The sequence below is a fragment of the Ischnura elegans genome, chromosome 3 (genome assembly GCF_921293095.1).
Source record: "Ischnura elegans chromosome 3, ioIscEleg1.1, whole genome shotgun sequence".
Lineage (NCBI taxonomy): Eukaryota > Metazoa > Arthropoda > Insecta > Odonata > Coenagrionidae > Ischnura > Ischnura elegans.
The window spans coordinates 117,773,122-117,793,808 of record NC_060248.1 but is presented as its reverse complement, the minus strand read 5'-3'; the positions used below and the strand labels follow the sequence as shown (position 1 = coordinate 117,793,808).

The 20,687-nt window shown below is 38.1% G+C and overlaps 2 protein-coding genes across 3 annotated transcripts in view; one reads left to right on the top strand and one right to left on the bottom strand.

Annotated features, from left to right (window-relative positions):
• LOC124156428 (citron rho-interacting kinase) overlaps positions 1–16,614 on the bottom strand; it is an 80,655-nt gene extending 64,041 nt beyond the window's left edge. For both annotated transcript variants that reach the window (XM_046530981.1, XM_046530980.1), the window contains exons 1-12: positions 16,528–16,614; positions 16,071–16,415; positions 15,820–15,995; positions 15,575–15,723; positions 10,430–10,525; positions 8,696–8,894; positions 7,957–8,070; positions 7,703–7,856; positions 4,952–5,123; positions 3,983–4,105; positions 3,737–3,857; positions 3,439–3,579 (exon numbers count right to left, since the gene is read on the bottom strand). In XM_046530981.1, the coding sequence (XP_046386937.1) occupies positions 3,439–3,579; positions 3,737–3,857; positions 3,983–4,105; positions 4,952–5,123; positions 7,703–7,856; positions 7,957–8,070; positions 8,696–8,894; positions 10,430–10,525; positions 15,575–15,723; positions 15,820–15,995; positions 16,071–16,275 (1,650 nt within the window). In that variant the 5' untranslated portion in view covers positions 16,276–16,415; positions 16,528–16,614. The remainder of the gene's footprint in view (positions 1–3,438; positions 3,580–3,736; positions 3,858–3,982; positions 4,106–4,951; positions 5,124–7,702; positions 7,857–7,956; positions 8,071–8,695; positions 8,895–10,429; positions 10,526–15,574; positions 15,724–15,819; positions 15,996–16,070; positions 16,416–16,527) is intronic.
• Positions 16,615–17,083: 469 nt separating this feature from the next.
• Positions 17,084–20,687, top strand: part of LOC124156426 (bicaudal D-related protein homolog) — a 301,899-nt gene continuing 298,295 nt past the window's right edge. The window contains exon 1 of the mRNA XM_046530978.1: positions 17,084–17,794. Coding sequence (XP_046386934.1) covers positions 17,513–17,794 — 282 coding nt within the window. The 5' untranslated portion in view covers positions 17,084–17,512. The remainder of the gene's footprint in view (positions 17,795–20,687) is intronic.

Below are 20,687 nucleotides of genomic sequence, written 5' to 3'. Positions count from 1 at the left end.
GTATCCAGCACCATGTTTAGAGGGGAATGTGCAGCTTCATTCCGTGCTAAAATATGTATTCTATTCCTTGAAAATAATTACCTGGACGTCAAAACTAAGCAAATATTGACTGATGAACATCCAATATTTCCCTTAAGCCTAAAAAATAATAGTTTTTCTCTATTTTTTTCAAGAAAATCATTGATACATTTAGGCCTCTTGAGTAACATCTATACAACAGTAATGGGTTAGATGAAAGATGGGAATGTAGATTGTCACAATTACACCTGAATAAACAAGTCCTTTTAATTATTAAATGTAAAACTAATAGCGTGATTCTTTTAGGATATCCATTCTTATTTCCATTGCATAAGGTTAAATCGAAATCTGAGAAAAAAATAATAAGCCACACACTAAAGGCATTCCTTTTTGTTCAAGCCTGATAGTGTCTGAAGAGATCCCAATTTAATGTCTTCTTTCACCATCTCTCCATTTCATACCAGATAAGGAAGCCTAACGTTTCCTTTCCCTAGTCTTTTTCTACTCCATCTTATAAAATAAGAGCCTTTTCAATAGGCAGACAAGAAGAAACTGAAATGGTTTAAGTACAAAAAGATATTTGTATACCATGACTGTAGACTATTTTCCCTTTTCCATATACAGTAAAACTTCGATTTTACGCACTTCGATTTTACATCAAGTCTCGTTTTTACGCAGCGGCACTCAAGTCCGGCCGGAAAGCATAGGGAATTGCAATGGTGAAACTTCGATTTTACATCTTTTCTTGATTTTACGCAGTTTTTCGATTTTGCGCAGCATAACCCCAGCCACTTAGAGGTCGCTAATCTTGATTTTACGCAGTTGTCTTTCGGCTTGTTTTGAAAATCCGACAGGAGCAATATGAAGTTAGGTTATTTTTCGTCTCAATGAGTTGCAAAAATGAATACAGGAACGGTTGAAATGACGTCGCGCTGTTGAGCGTGAAACTAAAAACATCGCGAATCTAATTATTGCTTCCCCGTGAGCCCTCTCAGTAATATTTCAGGCTCTATTACGAACGCGAATGTCGTTCTTAGTTCAAATTCGCCGTAGAAGGATATCGAAACCTAAAACACACGGCAATCGCCGGGTATGCGTAACTACTTTTGATTAAGACATGATCGCTGGAGATATTAACATTATCACCCTTCGTTAATTATTCGACTTATTGATCGACGCTGTTTATATCCAGAATTATGAGCTACGGAATATCTATCCCCAACGCAAGGCTTTCTAGAATTTTGCCAACGCTATGTTTTCCGTCGCCCCTGCGAAATATAACGGCGAAATGAGTCGTTAAAAATACTCCCGTGCCAAAATTTTGGCTTCCAAGGTGATCCAAAAAAGATAGTCGTACTTCTAGTATGGACGTAAGTCGATGGTGATTCAACCTCAGAGTAAGGATGGGGAGAGTGCGCTTTGGCTACTGCGCGTGTAGTCATGATCCCGCACTTACATCCCACACTTCCCGCAAGAAGAGTAAGGATTCCCGCACTTCTTCCCACGATCACGTGGTAACCATGTTGACCACAGAATCTGCTACTGCGCAGCCTGATAGCGTCCTCTACCCCAATCCTTACTCTGAGGATTCAACACGATGGTAAAAGCAGCATGCATTGTCTCATTCCCAGGCTAACCCCACATCTGCGGGACAAATGGACGCGAGGGAAAATTGCTTGCGCTGCGCGCTTATCAGATCCGACTCAACTTGTATCTCATTGTCAGAGGGTTTAAATTAAACATGGTTGGAACTTGAATAGCTATTGGCTTAACTTCGCTAGGTGGCAAGCGTTTTAACGGAACGGGAGTTAATGCCCTCGGAGAATAACTCGCGTCGTCAATCGTCATGTAATCATTGAAGTCAAATTCAAGACGTGAGTGATAAGGCAGTCCGTTTAAACTCAGGAATGGCTTAGTTCCATTAAATCGAAATACAAAAAGTGTCCGGTGTTGTTATCAGATATGGGGAAGCAAAATATTACGTGAAGCTGAGTCACACGGCTTGTGAGTCGAAGGTCCCGGCGCTGAATTCGCGGAAGAATGCCGACAGAGAAGCTATTCCCGGAAGAGTCAATCTACTAATGCTAAAATTTCATGGGGAAATGCTTTTTTAATGTGTATAAATTATAAAGAAGGAAAATTTTTCAGACTACTAGTCATTTTTTATTCATCACGGGCGGCATGACGGCAGTTGTGCGGTCATTTAAATAGCTCACTTAAAAAAAGTGATCAAAGCACCGGAAAAATCTGAATTTCCGAATATCCCGGGTCCTGTGTGCTCCCTATTATCTATGGTATGCTATTTGAAGGTAACCAACAACTGGGGTCATTAGCGCCATGAAGTAAGGGCTGAGGGGATAGGAACCTTATGTTGGCATTAGCCAGGTTGTAATGATAAGCTCAAAAGGGACCAGGACTTAACTTCCCATCTGATGGACAGAGTGGTGCACTGGAAGTGCCCTTCACATTAGACTCAAGTAGGGATAGGGCCAACTCTGATAAGTCTCTGCTACTGCCAGGACTTGAACCCAGGCCCACAGGGTGTAAAGCCTTTGTGATGTGTTAGCAAAATTTTGCTCCCTGTTAATGGGGTTAATTTGGATGACTATCCTCAGGTATCTCATTTCTTCAATCTCCAGTCTTTGTTTGTCTGCTGGTGGTTAAACGGATATCCTGAGAACTGCTTTTAATGAGAATATTTTCGAAAATTAGCTTCTCTGCGACCATTTAGTATCACCATTCCGAAATTTCTCCTGGGTAACAGAAGTAATCTTAGTGCAGAAAGTGCCATTTCAACCATTTTGTTCAACCATGGGAAACACTGTTCAGGAATGCAACGTTGTTTCTCTTAAGGTAACACATCATCTGTGGTGTTGCTTTTGAGTAAATATGATTATTAGGCTTCATTTTCCGAGCAATAATGAGCAAGTGTTATCCTGAAAACTATACTCCTCCTCAATACCAACTCTTGATTTTACACACTTTGATTTTACACAGTGCCCATATTTCGGTCCCTCCAACTGCGTAAAATCAAAGTTTTACTGTACATACAACCACCTGCTTTTGTCATTGCTTCACGTTGACTGTGGCCAATGAACTACCCTTTGTAAAGATCTTTCCCACCACACACTTTTCAGAGTCAATCAATTTCAGAGTCAATTCACAACACATTGACTGGTGCTATCTGAAAATTTCAAACTGATTTCAAAACATCTGTCACAAGTGCCAAACTTTGGCTAATTATGTGTGGATGTTTAAATGTAGGTATTTACTGTCTCAAATTTCAGCTTTCATACTTCCTATGAGTGCGATGTCACACTACTTAAGATTGAAAATTATACCCCTTATATGGCAAATGAGAATGAAACTCTTTTCAAAGGAATAACACCCACAAATCATTCCATTTAATTTTCTGCTTACCTTAATTTTGTTAACAAGCTCAGAAACCTTCTCCTTTTCAAGTCTTTTCCACTTTTTCTTGGCATCTGAAACTAACTCAACAGCTTTCGCTTCCATTTCCAATCTCTCTTTTCTCTCCAGTTCGAGGAAACGCTTAAGAGCCTAAATAATGAAATTCCACGAATAGAAAAACAGACCAGAGTAAAATATACTCCAAGAGAGTTAAAGAGACTTTGACATCATTATATTACATTCAAAAGCAGCTTAAATTTTATCATCAGAAGTAGTTAGAAATATATTGTAGTACACGACAACCTACCATTGTTTCACTGACATACTTGGACAGATCATTCTCCAGCCTATTCCTCTCATCTTCCATTTTTGAAACTATCTGATCCTTTTCTTCAAGTTTTTTCTCCATTGCTTCAAACTCTTTATTCCTTATTGAGTAAAACAATTGGCATGAAAAATGAAAGTTAAAAAGCATAAGTTCAATTAGCATGGACTATTTTGGTGCTCTATCTGTAACTATAAACTTCCAAAATGTGTCTATACCCATATTTACCTGTCACCTTTCTCTGACATTTGTAGCTTCACTTGGAGCTCCTGAATAACCTTCTGCTTTGCAGCCAACAACTGCTCATTAGATTCTGATTTTGTAGTAGGAGAGTCCACAAGATCAGAAGAGCTGAAGAGAAAAATATGAAATCCAAATGGAACATTGAATGACATACAAAAAAAAGGGTAAAATGAATGTAAACTTACAAGATATAATCAGCCACACAGCCATGGTAAAAATATAACACAAGTGATCTTTGATTGTTACTCTACCATATAAATTTGAAGTAAAAAAATGTACCTTCTGTTAACTGAACTCTTAAAGAATCATCCTGACCATATTATATAAAAACAATTAAACATATAATTTATAGAGATTGGGACATACAACAAAAACAGAAATACTGTTATCTTACATTTTCCTTATTTAAAGATCCTCAGGGTTTTACTCAAACAAAGAGTTTGAGGGTTCTAGGTGAACCCTTTGAAGGATACAATGCACCGGGGCCGGGAACTAAGCCAGTGGCTTATATGCCCAGACACCCGGGGAGGGGAAGGAAGGGAAGGAAAAAGGATAGAGGCGCCGCCGCGATGGGAGCCCGCTGACACCTCTGGGAAGGGATAGGTACGGAAGGGACAGGACGAGGGAAAAACACCCCAATGCTAAGGAAGCGAAGGTGGCCCTACTATTAGCGAAACCAAGCATAAGCAATTAATGTTCTAGCGATCCTAGTGGATTTTCCTATGAGGAAGAAAAATCTATCGATCGAATCGCTAGATGGTTTTACCCAAACAGTAAAATTAATAAATGTAATCACAGGGTCATAGTTACATGGCAATGGTAAAACATTGATATTTTTCTTAAATGATGCACTCAGGCCATTCTCTCCCCATGCCTAAAGAACTTAAAACATGCACCAAATTTGCTAACATATGCTTGCACGAAATCAGGAAACAAAAATAGAGAAATGTTTACCTGCTCTTCACTTCTGGAGCATAAGTGAAGCCAATGAAAGGAAGGTTCTGACCTGAAAACTCTCTCTTGACTTTAAAGTTGGCTATGGATGGAGTGGGAGCTTCATGATCAAACTCAACAAAATTTGATGTGTCATCTTGGCCATTTACCACAGGCACAAAAGGTGGAACGGCTAAATAGATAAGAAATGAGAAAACAAAGCTTATTTTTTACATGAACAAGAGACGGAATTTTTACACAATAAACTAAAAGGAAATGTTTTCAGTCACTTCCCCTAAAACTTGAATATGATACACTGTAGGATCAAAAAGTAGTAGTACTGAATTTCTGTAGTGTAAAAGGAGCTTTGGAGGAGGACCTAACCACTTGGGATAGCAGTCTGATATTTCCTCCAGCCACCAGAAAACAAGTGGAGGGTAAGCAAGTCGATTTCGGTGAAACTGTGTTAAGAAGTGCGGTTGCAATTCAAGATGGAGAAAAATTTCAAGAAGCGCTATGCCATCTAATTCTGCATTACACTTGGGAAACCACAGTGGATACCCTCAGAATGATTAGGGACGCCTATGGTGATACTGCCATGAGCTGCTCAACTATGTTTGGGTGGCATAAGCTGTTCTAAGAGAGGTGGGTGGACCAACAAGTCCCTGCATCAGAAGAAAACCAGAATGAGCCAGTCGTGTGTCAAATCCAAGCTCAAAATCTTTTTACATTTTCGTGGGGCGATTCACATCAAGTCCATAACCTCTGGATACACTGTGAATCAGTTCCAGAAGGCGAATGCACAGTGGGAATCTTATAAAATGCATTGTGTCCAAGCGAAGGGTGTTATTTTATGGAATATCAAGGGATTGTATCGATTTTTTCAATTAAAAAAATTAAATTAATTCAGTCCTACTACTTTTTGATCCTACCCTGTAGACTTAAATAAAATACAAACTTCTGATACAAACACAATGGAACCAAAAGAGAAAAAAAAATGGAAACACTAAAAACAAACGGTAAAATTAACCACCTCATCAATTTGTACCATTATATCCCCTTGGCATGAAAGTGCATGATGAAAGCAGAAAAAAATTAAGACAAAAAAAATACATGAGACCAGATAACAGGTATAAGCTAGATACAAGGCTGCTTATAGCATTGGTCAGTATGGGTAAAGAAGGCTTTAACAAGATTTTCCTGTTCATGCAGCCTTACCTACGCTCTGCTCACCAGGCCACAGTATTTTTCAATGCCTCATCCGACCAAGATCATGCAACTTCAGAGATTGCAGTAGACAGTGCAGGCTACACATGCAAAGGCAATAGCACTTCTACCAATAGGGTAGTTTCCTTCATCACAGAAAACAAAAGGCATTGTTTGCAATTCGTTACCCACCATTAATGTATTCATCATATACAAATTAGGTATTTGGTTTTAGAAATCCCAGCTTAGACAAATGGCAATGGTTGATTTTAACCGCATTTGAAAAAGGCCAGATTGGCGCCCATACGATGTCACTCCATGTGACGTCACAGGGACCTAGTTTCTATACGAGTAGATAGCGGTTTTGCATCGTTTGATATTACCAATGCATGCATGAGGCACAGAGCTCAGGGAAACATATTTCTTAATCTCTAAATAATCACCTATTAAAAATGCCTATGGTCAGTAAGTTTCCTTTGTTTGATAAGGTATTAATAATCCTTATTTAAGCCAAGCACTACCTGCTAGCAGCGGCACGCATATCCTCACCCCAAGGTCACCTCACATGGCGGTAGCAGGAACCAGAATGACATCACATTGGCTTTTCCCAGCATTCATACTTAGCCTTTGTGTTTTCACGCACTTGAAAATTTTCACTTTTCATTTTATTGCGAAAAATAGATACAGCAGACTCCCGATTATCCGGCTGCGGTTTATCCGGGTTGCGGATTATCCGTGCATGATTTTAACTCTCGCTCAATTTTTCCCGCGATCTTATAAAAAAATAAAATTGGACCCAAAATTATCGGAATTACTGCATTAATGCTAGGATACACCAGGCTTATCATTTCCGTCAGAATCCCGTTCGTAAAACGGAAGCGATCGCGCGCTAGCTTCATTCAAGGGATCACCGAGTTCGTGTTTTCCAAGCCTAGCAGTGAGCGAACGCACTCCGTGATCACGGATACACGTCCGGCAGCAGTTGCAACCCGGGCAACTTGTGCGAGACGTGACTGCGTGGCGTGGTGCCTGACGATGTAGTTTCCGACGTCGAGCAGTTGTTTTGAAGCGTTTGTGCAAATCACTTTTCTGTATCCGCGATCACACAGCTACGATAGTGTGGTTTTCGAAACCAGGCCTTACATGGAGCATTAATAATATGAGTACAACCATGTTATTGCCGCTAAAAAGATCGCGAACTGGCGAAGAAAGCTCTCATTGAGTCCGGGAAGCACGCTAATAAAGCAGAATAATGGCATAAATAATAATATATTGTTTGTTTTACGTAAATTATGATCATTACAAGACATTGGATTTGATGTTTGGGTTATCCGTGTTTTCCGATTATTCGTGCCGTCCCTCCCCATCATTAGCCCGGATAATCGGGAGTCTACTGTATCATCATTTAAAAATCTAAAAGAGTGAATAACCTACTCCAGGAGTAATGATCTTTCGATTTAGGCAATGAAAAAATAATAGGAAACCACCCTATTCTATGAAGGCTATTCATGTAATGCACTGATAATTGACGCTTCTTCTAGAAATTACAAATTCATTTTCACTCACTTTCTCTGATTCCATTCCAGTCAACAGATGAAAAAAACTTGTGTTGCACCAATATCTCATGGCCAAATCGCTCATCAGCTGATTTCAGAAGGCCCAAAATAAGGTTTCGAAAACTATCCGAGACTTGACTATCTTCGGGAAAAACTAGAGTCTCCTGGAATAAAAAATTATAGTGAGTAGTGATCTAACAATCAAGACCATAAATGAAGTTAAGTTCAAATATTAATCATTGCATTATCAGCTACTTTTAATACCTTGTAGTTCATTATATTACAATATGTACTCATTAGCCTGTCTCCAGAAAATGGTGTGTGGCCAAAGATCATCTCATAAGCAACTACTCCTAAAGACCAGTAGTCACACTCCACCTAAAATAAGATACCATACAATACAATGAAATCATTCACGAGTAGGATATATTACTTAAAATTAAGACATGCTCAACCTGATTTATTTGCACATTATTTTGAAGCACCTGGACAATGATTCTATAACACTGAACAGTTAAAATTCACAGCCAATTCCAATATTTGATCAAAGGCTCCATGAATCAAGATTTAATGGCCATGGAACACCAGCCTGACTTCTTTCTCAGATGCTAAATGGCTTATTCTGATTATTAGCATAAGGAGCTAGAAAAGCAATACCTTGACATTGTTACTTTGAAATCCTTTTCCAATCATGTAAAAGAAATATTGAATATAAAGAATAGGAAAGATGAAAGCAAATGAATTAGAGAGCAAATACTGAAGATCTTTAGGTAGTTAATAGGATAATCAACACATATGTATCATGATTTTACAAAAGAAAGTATGATAAAATCTTGTTAAAAATATTTTGGCACAATTAATCCACAAGTCTTACACATTTTCTGTCATTTTATGCAGAATAATTAAAGTGCATTGAATAAAATAATATTGGAATGAAAATACATTACTGCTTTTTGATTTCACACATTCTTTGGTAAAAAAAAAGACAAATGTACGTCCTTACTCCATAAGATCCTTTTTTGTTTTTTCCTTTAGCAATAGACTCCATGGCCGCAAGGACTTCTGGTGCAATGTACTCAGGAGTTCCAACTGGCATTTCACTGACTACTATACCAGCATCATTTAGCTTGGCAGCTGAACCAAAGTCTGCCAATTTCAAGTGGCCACATCGATCAATGAGAATGTTGTCAGGCTTGATATCCCTAAATTTTCAAGTGAACAATTACCAGCATTAAAAGCAAGTGACAAAATGAACAAAAATTACAGCAATATTAGTCTATGCAACAGAAATAAACAAAAACCCTATACAATGCATAATATGGTACAAACCATCCACATTACATAGCAAATGTGATAAAATACTTAAAAATTGTTTGTGAAAACTACCAAATTTCAGACTATAATTTAAAGTCCACTCTAACAAATTCCCTGAATGATTAGACACAACTCAAGAAATAAACTAATAAAAGGAAATTAATATAATGGAATAAATGTGATAATTCACATCCATAGATATTTTTCATTGACACAAGATGAAACCGTGTAATTTTTACGACTAAGTTCAAATTCGGATTATTTTCTCAAGTACTAGATTCCTTCCTGGTACACATTGAAGCAGGGATTTTTGCCCCTCTAACAGGTCTTGAATTACCCCAATAATTTTATCTTAAACTAAAATAACATGCAACTAACAAGAATGTGGCTTTTTAAAGGTGTGCCTGTACATCACTCTCCATCCTATTGAGATATCCAAGAACTTAATTTTATTCATAATCCAACTCCATTCCCCAAGAAAGACTTAATACAGTGGAACCTCGTTAAAGCGAGTACGGGCTATAGCGACACCCCCGCTATTACGAGAGATAGCCGATGTACCGTCAAATGACCCTATAATAAGCGTGTTAAAAAATTCGTTTTTACGAGACCCTTTCGGCGTTGGCTCTCGCCATAGCGAGGGTTTCACCGCCGGAAGACTTTCATCAAGACTCCTTAACCTTTGTAACTGCTAGCGATCTGTTAGAAATGAAGTTAATGGAGTGCTCAGTCTCAAATTTATGTGGTAAACTCTCGTTCGATAAATATAATGATTGACGAAACAATGCTTTAAATGATTTTTATTCAGTGCGGTGCTTATAAATTGTTTGAATAGTTAGTCGTTATTTAAGTAAGGAAATTTAGTGATGCAAAAAAACATCGCCTTTCGTCTGGATTTATGCTTACGTTTATCGGATAGATGTTTATCTGTCGCCGCACCACTCCTGTTCCTGTATATCTGTTCACAACAGGTATATTGGCTATTATTTTCTCCACCTCCGGTAAAGCGACAATTCGCTATAGCGAGTGTTTTTAGTGCACCGTGGGGTGTCGTTATATCGAGGTTGCACTGTAATAATTTCTGAACAAGAATATATCTACTTAATGAAAAATAAAATAAAGCTAATCAGACCAGTACCATAATACTAAGTCTAATGTATGTACCAAAATTTATCACTAGTTGAACATGCAGATTTGAGGAACACAGCAAATCAAGGAAAATTCAATTCCCCGATAAAAAATAGTAAAAAAAACTGAATAATTACAGCAAAAAAAACTAAAATTGATTAAACAGAATTAAGCCACTAATCAGTTTCCTCAAAATAACCTGAACCTGCCCACAAAACTATGCCTGTCAGTATATTGTCTGTTCAATAATAATTACTGATCTCTAAAAAAATGTAACTCCTCAAATATCACTTACCGATGAACATATTTCATTGCGTGAAGGCTATGAATAGACAAAGTCAGCTCAGCAAGGTAAAACTTTGACATATCCTCGGACAAATGGCCATCAAACCTAAAACAAAGCTCAGCAAAATTAAAATGAGAAAACCAAATACGAAATCAACATTGATAATGAGAAAATACATCACAAGATATTAAGTGAAGAATGTCAATTATGAAAATTAGATTTACTCAAAAAAAAAATCATGACAGTATGTATAATGCACTTACATAAACATCACCTAAATGTAGTAGAATAGGCAGAAATGGCTTTGCAGCCAGAAATCATTAATTCAGCCACCAAGTTATTTCAGATTGAGAAAAAAAGGTACAGAATGGAAAAATACTTCAGGCAGTTACATTGATTGGGGAAATGATATTATATAATATCAAATTGGAGCTTACTCAAAATTTGATTCTGACAGAAAAAAGAAAGTAACACACGGTTAATGAGACAAATTAATACAGAACTAATCTCGATGACCTGGATCAAGGCCAACAATAACCTGACACTGAACAGTTGCACCTGTCAATGAGAATGCTTCAGGGGAATCACCCAGTTAGAATAAAATTGAGAGAAACATTTTTAAAGTTCTTACCATCAACACAAATAAGGAGACTTAACTACTCCACTCATTTTATATTATGACATGATAAAATTCTCTTGAGTTAACATTCCGGAGAGTAGCTTGTCCCCCATTTGGATCTCCAGGCGGGGACTACTCGAGAGGGTACGTCAGTCAAAGGTGATAGAATGTTAAGGATAGGAACATGGAACGTTAGATCACTTCGTACCTGCGGTAAGCTAGAGAACTTGAAGGTGAAGATGCTAAGAATGAACCTTGACATATTAGGCCTCAGCAAAATGAAGAGGCCTGAAGATGGAGACTTTTAGAGTGAAAGCTATAGAATGATGCAAAAGGATTACTAAATGGTAATGCAGGAGTGGGAATAATGCTTAGACAGAATGCCAGGATGCATGTGAAAAGCTACCTGCAGTTCAATGAACAGATACCAAATCAACATGTTATGGTGACGATAGAAACCAAACCTGTAGCTACTGTAGTGGTGCAGGTTTTACCTAGACATCATATTATGAAGAAGAAGTAGAAGATGTCTACCAAGATATAATAGAAGTAATCAAACATGTAAGAGGGGAAGAAAACATTATTTTAGGTGACAGGAATGCTGTCATTGGCAAAGGTCAGGACGGAATTATAACTGTAGTATGGATCAGGAAACCGAAATGAAAGAGGAGAAAGACTACATAGTTGAATTCTGAACACAGGCTAGCCAAAACTTTGTTCAAAAATCCTCTGCAAAGGAGATAGATGTGTAAAATGCCAGGAGACCTTAAAAGATTCCAAAATGACTACATCAGTGAAACAAAGATTCAGGAACCAAATGAAGGACTGCTGAAGCTACTCCGGGATAGACATCAACACTGACCATAACTTAGTTGTGATGAAATGCCACCTAAAATTATAAAAATAGAAGAAAGCCATGAAAAACATTTGGCCAGTTGAAAAATTGAAGGAGGATCATCACCAACTGGCTTTTAAAGAAGCAGAGGAAAAAAAAATAGGAGAGGATGTGACCGACAAATCTGTGGAAGAGAGCTGGAAAAACATTGGAAATGGACTACAGGCAGTAGCTGAAGAAGTTCTAGGTAAAAGAAAAGTTGTAATGAAAAAGTAATGGATCACCCAGGAAGTCTTCGTTCTTATTAAAGAAAGAAGAAAGAACAAGAAGGTGAAAACAGAGGGAGGACAGAATAATTTCAACAAAATAAGAAATGACTGATCTTGTAAAGCAAGGAAGGCCGGAGAAACGTGAATGAAAAATATCTGTGAAGACCTAAAGAATAACCTTGTGCATGGAAAAGTAGAGGCCGACTATAGCATTGTGAGGAATCTCTTTAAGGAAAGATGCATGTTATAAAAATAAGAAATAAGAATGTGTGTTTATCTTTTTGCCTTAGTAATGAAAATGGCAAACTAACGATTAAAAATTATGACAAAGTGAAGAGATGGAAAGAATATCAGGAAGAGTTACATAACGGAAACCACCTAAGAATGAAAGCTATCGAAGACGAAAAGAAAGTGGATATACATAGATGACATGGAAGCCCCAACTTTGAGATCAGAACTTTATGCAGCAGTAAGAGACCTACCGATGAATAAGACATCTGGAATTGACGCTATTCCAGCAGAGTTGATACTGACAAAGATCATACGTAGAAGAATAAAATGAAGAGCAAAAGAGTACTAGAATGGAATATTTGGAAGAGGAATACCCAGAAGATTTGTGCAAAGGAAGAAGCCCAAGAACGAATGCTATCGAAAATGAGAGGAAAGTGGATGAAGATAACATGGGAGCCCCAAATTTAAGATCAGATATTGATATGGCTGTAACAGACCTTCAGATAAATATAGCATCCTGAATTGAGACCATACCCACAGAGCTAATTGAAAATACTGGAGGAACAAGGTTGAACCAGCTGTACAAAGTCATTAGTGAAATGTGAGAAAAATGGTGAGATACCATAGGTCTCTGAGAGGAACATAATAATCCCAATTACCAAGAGGAAAAGAGCAGAGAACTGCAAAGATTTTAGCACCATAAGACTGACAATGCATCGGACAAAGATAATGACATGGATCATCTATAGAAGAAAAGAAAGAAGAGCAGAAGAGTATCTGGATGAGGACCAATTTGGATTCAGAAAAAGAAAAGGTACAAGGGAAGCAATATTGCCCCTTAGGCTGCTCATAGAGAAGAGAATGGAAAAGAACAAGCCAACGTTCGTTGTGTTTGTGAACTTTGGTGAATGTGAGAAGGCATTTGATGACATGGATTGGAACACAATGCTGGGAATATTGAAAGAAATTGGAGTTCTTTACAATGACAGGAGAATCCACAGTTCATACAAAAACCATGTAGTGGTGATAAAATCACAACTCAGCTGTGAAGAAACAAGAATTAGGATGGGAGTGAGACAAGGTTATGCTTTGTCAACCATAATTTTCAATGTTTACATTGAGAAAGCCATTAATGAAATTTAAGGGAAGGCCTTGGGAGTGAATATCCATGGAGAAAAAATAAGCATACTAAGATTTGCCAATGGCAAGCCACCACAGCAGAAAGAGAGAGAAGGGTTTGAAAAATATTCTGGTTAATATGAGTAAGGTAATGGGTAAATATCAGCTGAAAATAAGTGTGAGGAAAACCAAGATATTAGTATACAGCAGAAGAGAAGAAGTCAATACTAAAATTTAAATAGAAAAAAAAAACTGGAAGAGGTGGATGGATTTTGTCATTTGGGAAGCAGGATAAATAGCGCTGGGAGAAGCAAGAAAGAAATTATCAGCAGAATACCCAAGGCAAAGAGAGCATTCCACCAAAAGAAGGATCTACTTACAGCTGGAAATTTAAACACAGAAGTTAAGAAACAGTTAATTAGAACTTATATTTGGAGTATACTACTCTACGGAGGTGAGGCATGGACAATGACAGCAGTGGAGAAAACAAGTGGCCTACAAAATGTGGTGCTACAGCAGAATGACCAGGATCAAATGGATCGATTGAGTTAGTAATGAGGAATGCCTTTGCAGAGTAGGAGAGAAAAGGAGCCTAATGGAAATCTTGATAAGAAGTCAGAACAACCTTATAGGCCATATTTTGAGACATGATGGCCTGATGAAGACAATCGCTGCGGGGCAACTAGATGGCACGAATGGAAAAGGAATCCTCGACCGAAATATACGGAACAGGTAAAGATAGATATCTATATGGAGAGAAGAAATAGGTAGGTGTAAAAAGATTAACTGAAAGGAGAAATGAGTGGAGTGGAGTATGCATCAAACCAATCTTAGGATTGTAGACCAGTGATGATGGTGACCATAAACACACATTACAACACATGGTCCAACACAAAATATCAAACTTGAGAAAGTTGAACCTTCTCTGAAAATACCCAAAAAATATTTCATGCCACTTCGTTTAGATTTCAAGAAATCTTAGAAGAATCATTATAATATGATTTAGGTTTCCATTGCATGCCTAAGAATGGAAAAGACCTTGTATCATTGAGGGCACTCTCTACCATCTAGTTGGAGTCACGGGCAGAATAATGCCAATGGGGAACTTGTGACTTAAAAAGCTTTGGCAAGGCATTACACATTAGGCCTCAAAATAAATGATGGTATAAAAGAATAGGGAGTATCCCAGTGTGCGGAGCGTTGGGCTACATAGCCGAGACTCCAAGGTTCAAATCAGAGAAAACGAAACCCCAAGCAAAAATGTTCCAAATTCAAGGTAGTCCAGGCAAGAGAACAGGCCCTCTTATCCTGAATGTGTGGTATCACACATTCAGGGACACTATGGCTTAGTCTGGGGATGAACAGTACCATGACCTAACCAAATCAACCTTCAGATTTAATCTTTATGCGACAGGAACACAAGGCTTATCAGCAGCTGAATAAACCCCACTATAGACACCCTTTAACTTCCCAAAAATCCCTCACACTCCCAAAAACCCATTGCATCTTACTATAGACCCCAAAGAGAGAGGAACTAACTTCATACGGCATGACACAATGAAAATGGAGTGCCCATTACTCAGAGGAAGGGGTGCAACTCAGATTGCTGGACTAATTGAGAGAGATTGCTCTTAACCAACAAAGTGAAGAAACTGAAATGAGCAACCTTCAAACATTCCACAAACTTAGATAGCACAGTGGTCTGAAGAGTAGCACAGAAAATTGGTCTCTGGTTTCATTCCGCTTCAGGAAAATTATAGTCACTATAGAAATTTAAGTGAAGTTATATGTAAATGTTAAATGAGTCAGAATTACTTGCATAAAATACTCAAAAGGGCTCTGTCAATATCACAATCAATAAATAAAGAATTTATCATACAGAAGTCAGCAATACTTAATCAGGTGTGCAGGAATTTAAATAATGCCATAAAGTACTTTAGGTTTTACTTTAGATATAACAGTGAAACCTGGTTACAGCCAAATGTAGTGGCTATAAATTCCAGGCTTTAATTAATGAAAACTTAACAAAACCAAATATCACACACAGCATATATACAATGCATAATAGGTATTAAGCATACCTTTCAAGTAATGCGAGCAGGTCTCCCCCGGGATGAAATTCCATCACTAGATATAGATGATTTAGATCTTGGAATGCATACTGCAAAGACGTCAACCAAGGCGATGCAGCACAAGCCATTATATCCCTTTCTTCTTCATAGAAGGCCACCTGAAGGGGGTTAAACATTAAGAGATGTATTAAATACTAATTTTTTTAAGTACACATGATTACTAAAACCAGAGAGCACAGTCATAGCACACGTACGGATTGCTGTGAAAGGGTGTCGCTCTTCCTAAGTTTCTTCATAGCGTAAACGTCCCCAGTTTGCTTCTCTCTAACAACATGAACTTCACCGAAATGACCGCGTCCGATTACTTTCTTTACTTCGAAGTCTGTTATATTCACTCGTAGTCGTCGCAACTCTGTGACGACACTTCGAACTGAAAAGTAAAGGTGTAATTAAAATGGCATTCAAGAAATAATTGCTGAAGTTGTCACAACATAAAATTCCTTACATTTGTCCACAAAATTAGCGATATGTTTGTCCCTTTTGAGAGCATCGTTATTGCACTCATCATATAACACAATGAGGGCATCCAAAAGTCCTTCTCGACTAACCCAGTGCTTGTTTACAATGGCTGTGTTCGAAGTCGTTTTGCTCAAAAACAAGTTGTTCAATCTGGCGATTCGAACACTTATCGGCTCCTTGGAGGGCTCCATAATGTAACACCAATATCAATGACAGCACTAGGCGAAAAACTTATATAAGACCGTCAAGGTCGATACAGTATTTATCAATAGCGGTCATTGATCAGATGCACTTCAATGGTTGACAACATACGGCATCACACGTGTTTTTTCTGTAAACAACACAGCAAAGTAAAATTTGCAAGATATTCTTTGTCTGAAATTCGTAATTCCAACAAACCGCAACATGAATTACAACTTCTTACACAAACTGCTTCCTCTTACCATGAAATTAGATGTTTACTTCACTTTAACGACATTTTCACTTGAATTTCAACTCATAGGCGCTGATTGGTTGATTCTGCTCTTCTATGATTGGCTCGGCGGGCTTTGCCAAAAGTGAACAAATGAAATACGAATATTTGAATTTTATTCTGCTCTCAGAGCTCTTTGTACAATGTTACTTCCTTTCCCCGAATTTGTTGATGAGTGGTAATGTGAAATACAATTAAATTTACTACAATTCATATAATTTGTCTTTGCTCATGTAATGACCGCATTAACCAAAACATGGAAGAGGGCAATTCTTGCAAATTGGTGTGAACCTTCTTGAACAATTCAAATGGTGTACGTAAGACTAAGGGATGATTTATTGATAGGTATTTAAGTACAATAAATGAGTGAGCAACAGATAGTTACTCAGAATTGCTCTGCCTAATTTGAATAAATAACTCTCCAATATCGTCTGCTACGCGGCTCCAGCAAGCTGGCTAGTGAGCCTTCAAGGTCGGAACACCTGAGGCGCAGCGAAGGGCGACTGCGGAGGAAAATCCAACTCTCCCCCTTCAGGTATCAGTATCGGTGAGACCGCGGAGGACGAGTGTTGTGTACGACGATTTGACGGTGAAAGAGGTGCAATATAGAATTACACTCTCGTTTATTCCGTCAACGACGTACCCAAGGGAATCCAAACGTGTGTTTGTGAGAGTGAAAAGTTTATTTACATTGTAATCGACGGTTTAATAGATTACACGAGTGTCGAATGTAGCTTGTGGATTAAGGGAAAAAGTGAGAAAATTACCGGAGCATTGAATTTAATGATTGGGTGATAATTACTTACGTGATTTGTGCTTCCAAAGTGAAAAAATAGGCAAGTTTTCGATTGGCTGGTTAGAATAGACGCAATCCGAATATCTCGCGAAGATTGAGAAACAAAATATTTTTCCCTGCTTAGCAATGGACAATCAGTGGGGCCAATTGGCCTAAAACAATGAGCTACTGTGGCAGATACACTTCTCCCGTGGCTATGATGAAGCCCAAGTACGAGCTCGAGGACTACATATTCGAAATGGAGAGTCGCCGCTTGGGACATGAGAGCGATGCAGGGGGAGCGGCTGCCGGCGCCGACAGCGAGGACCTCCTCTCGCAACTCGCTCGGAAGGAGCAGGACCTCATCCTGGCGGCAGAACTGGGCAAAGCCCTTCTTGAGAGGAACCAGGAGATGGCGAAACAGAATGAGCGCACGGTGGAGGAATTCTCACAGAAATTGGAGGTGAGTCGCCGAAATGATGCGGCACACGCGTTATACTATAACGACGTTGATATAATCATAATCAGGTACATGCGTGGGCGGAGTTTAGAATTTCATGTTGTGGGGGCATCAATCCTGCTGTACAGGTTTGGAAATTACCATTTAAGTTGGGGGGCCCATTATAAAAAAGTGATTTACCCAAAACATATAAAAATGCTATATATGTACAAAGTATAAAAAATTTATCTATAAAGTATAAAAAAGTGATCTTACTAAAACGAAGTTCTAGAAAAAATCAAATTACAACGAATTTAATCGAAGTGCTGAGTAGGTATTCTAATTCGAAGCAATTCTACGCTCTGCTCTTTCACCCCTCCCTCCCGTAGGCATAGTTCGGGGTATCACGTAGTCGCATTTGCCACTCAAATTTCTCTACCACTAGTTTCCTCTTGAAACAATTTTGGTTAACTAATTATAGCTAATTGTTTGATGGTAAATACAGAATGAAAGCGATTGAAAATTTTGCGGTGGAAAATATAGCCCGTAAAGCTATTAAAAGTAAATAAGTCAGTTTTTTCGGGAAAAAATGGGGGTTGATTATCATAACTCCTTCCCTCGGGGGTGGGGTACTCCGACCCCTCGTAGTTTGTACATAAAACGAAGCTACGGCCGCACAATTGATGTATAATATTTAGAATGGCAGAAAGCTGAAGAAAACCTGTGTCAAAATATTGAAACCCCCTCTTATAAATGTTCGCGTTTTAAGCGATTTCATCGACAAATATCGGCTCGTCAGTCTTGAAATTGAAGAGATAAATGAATAGCTTTACCGCATGGAAAACGCCAAAAGTTAACATCAACATCTAAGAAGTAGCTGAAGTCCAGTGCAAGTAAACGTACTCCAGAATGGTAGCAAGCCAAGCCTTGGTTATTTTGTCTCGACTTCACCGCTAAAAGCAAAAAAGAGTCACAAGTGTAATCTAATCAACTGATCACAATTTCAGCTCAGTGTCAGGGAACAAGTTTCAAAACATAATAGCTCCATGATGTCAGTGGCACTGTTTTCCGTTAGCACAATCTAGATAGCCTTCAGGCTTAAAAATTTAGTATCAATCGAGAGTAAATCTTCCTCTGTAAAAGCGAAAGTTGATTCACATCTGAGGAATAAGTCTGAGCTGAAGATTTTCGTAAGGCTCAATTATTTTTACTGATAGAGAGTGCATAGGAGATCACATCCGTTACGTAAGACCGTCTAAAGGTATAATATACACTGCGAGCAAATAACGCTATCGTTTTTGTTGCTTAACAAGTTGATAAAAATAAGCGACCGAAAAAAAAGCTTTAACAACTTTTTTCTCCATGAATGTACGAGAAAAAGTATTTCGGAAAGTAATGATTTAATTTAAAAAATCATTCCAAGATTGATAACTTGAGCAATGTAGTATTTAAACTTACCGGCCCCAGTAAGCGAGGAAATGGAATATTTGCTCATTGTCTGTACGAGGGAACTTGGACTTGAGTGTATGTATTTACCTTTTCCGGAAAAAATACGAGTGAACATCTCATCGACTCGTGCGTCGAGAGGCTGTAAAAGAAGCTTCGCCCGTAATCCCCCATCACAACAAATCCTCAGGGAGTTTATTTACTTCTCGGACTAGCGTCGCGAAAACTCCAATGTGGAGAACATGTTGGTGGCGATGACGACAGGTGGCTTCACTCGTTTTTTATTCAATTCAAAATCGATTAATCTACTATAATTGCCACTGTTAAATTTTTTGAAAGAAAATTTTAAAGATTATGCTGATAATAATGGAGATAGTGCGTTTTATTTCAAAGAGAAAATTAATTAATAATTTTCGGGGTGACGTTAATTAATTAATGCTGTTTTATAAAATCAAAGTATGTATGATCTGTAGAAAATTTCCTTAATAACTTCCCTAGAGTGAAATCTGAGCTCGGAGTACACTAAAATCCAAGCTTAGAAATCTCCTATTGTGCGATTGGTTTACCATCTTTCTTCATGCGATATTCATTCCGGCAGAATTAGACGGGTTATCTCTAGTAAGGGCGTTCTACCTCGATGAGGAGAGCTTTGCTCCCTTTTCATTAGGATAAGCGCCAAATTATAGCTAGGCAATTTTGAAATAAACACTTGCAACGTTCCGCGATTATAAAATTTTATTCCGACCAAAGTTTCGATGTTACTGCTTCATATTCAAGGTAAAAAAAGTGAAGTACATCGTATTTTTTGTACCTCCATTTTGTGCCTTGAAGATAATAACACCGAAATAAAGGTCGGAATAAAAGTTTTTAAGTTAATTTTTTTTAAGTTAATTTTTAAGTTAATTGCCAGTGCTTATTTCGTTACGGAAAAATTCCACTTCATCACGCTTGGATCTCGGATTTTATAAATGCAATTTTTCATCCACCCCCATCAGAATATCACCTCGACTTATAGCTGACTTATAGTTCACAATCCAGGCTTCACTTTTTCAGACATGTTTTGATCAGAAAATTGATGGGTTAAAATTTGATTTTACGTCATAAATTACTCCTTTCTCTCCAATTGAATTATATCCATATTTTTTAATGAAAAGCTAAATATACTTCCACAATGTTGAAATGGTCGCTCCCTACCGCAGCCAAAATCATATTCCTCCTCATTTCCTCCTTCAGAAGTCATCAAGGATATTACACGGCGAGAGAAAATTTGGTATCTTAGATATTTTGAGCGTTAATTTCCGTATTCACTTTCCTGCACCCTGTCCCTAAAGTACACCCAGAGTCTTTTGATAAAGCAATATTTGCTGAACCTGAATACGCCTCCAAATCATTTTGGAATCACGCTCGCAATCAGCTCTTATAATTCGCTTATTGCCTGTAGTAACTATCCATTAGGCGTATACATTTTATT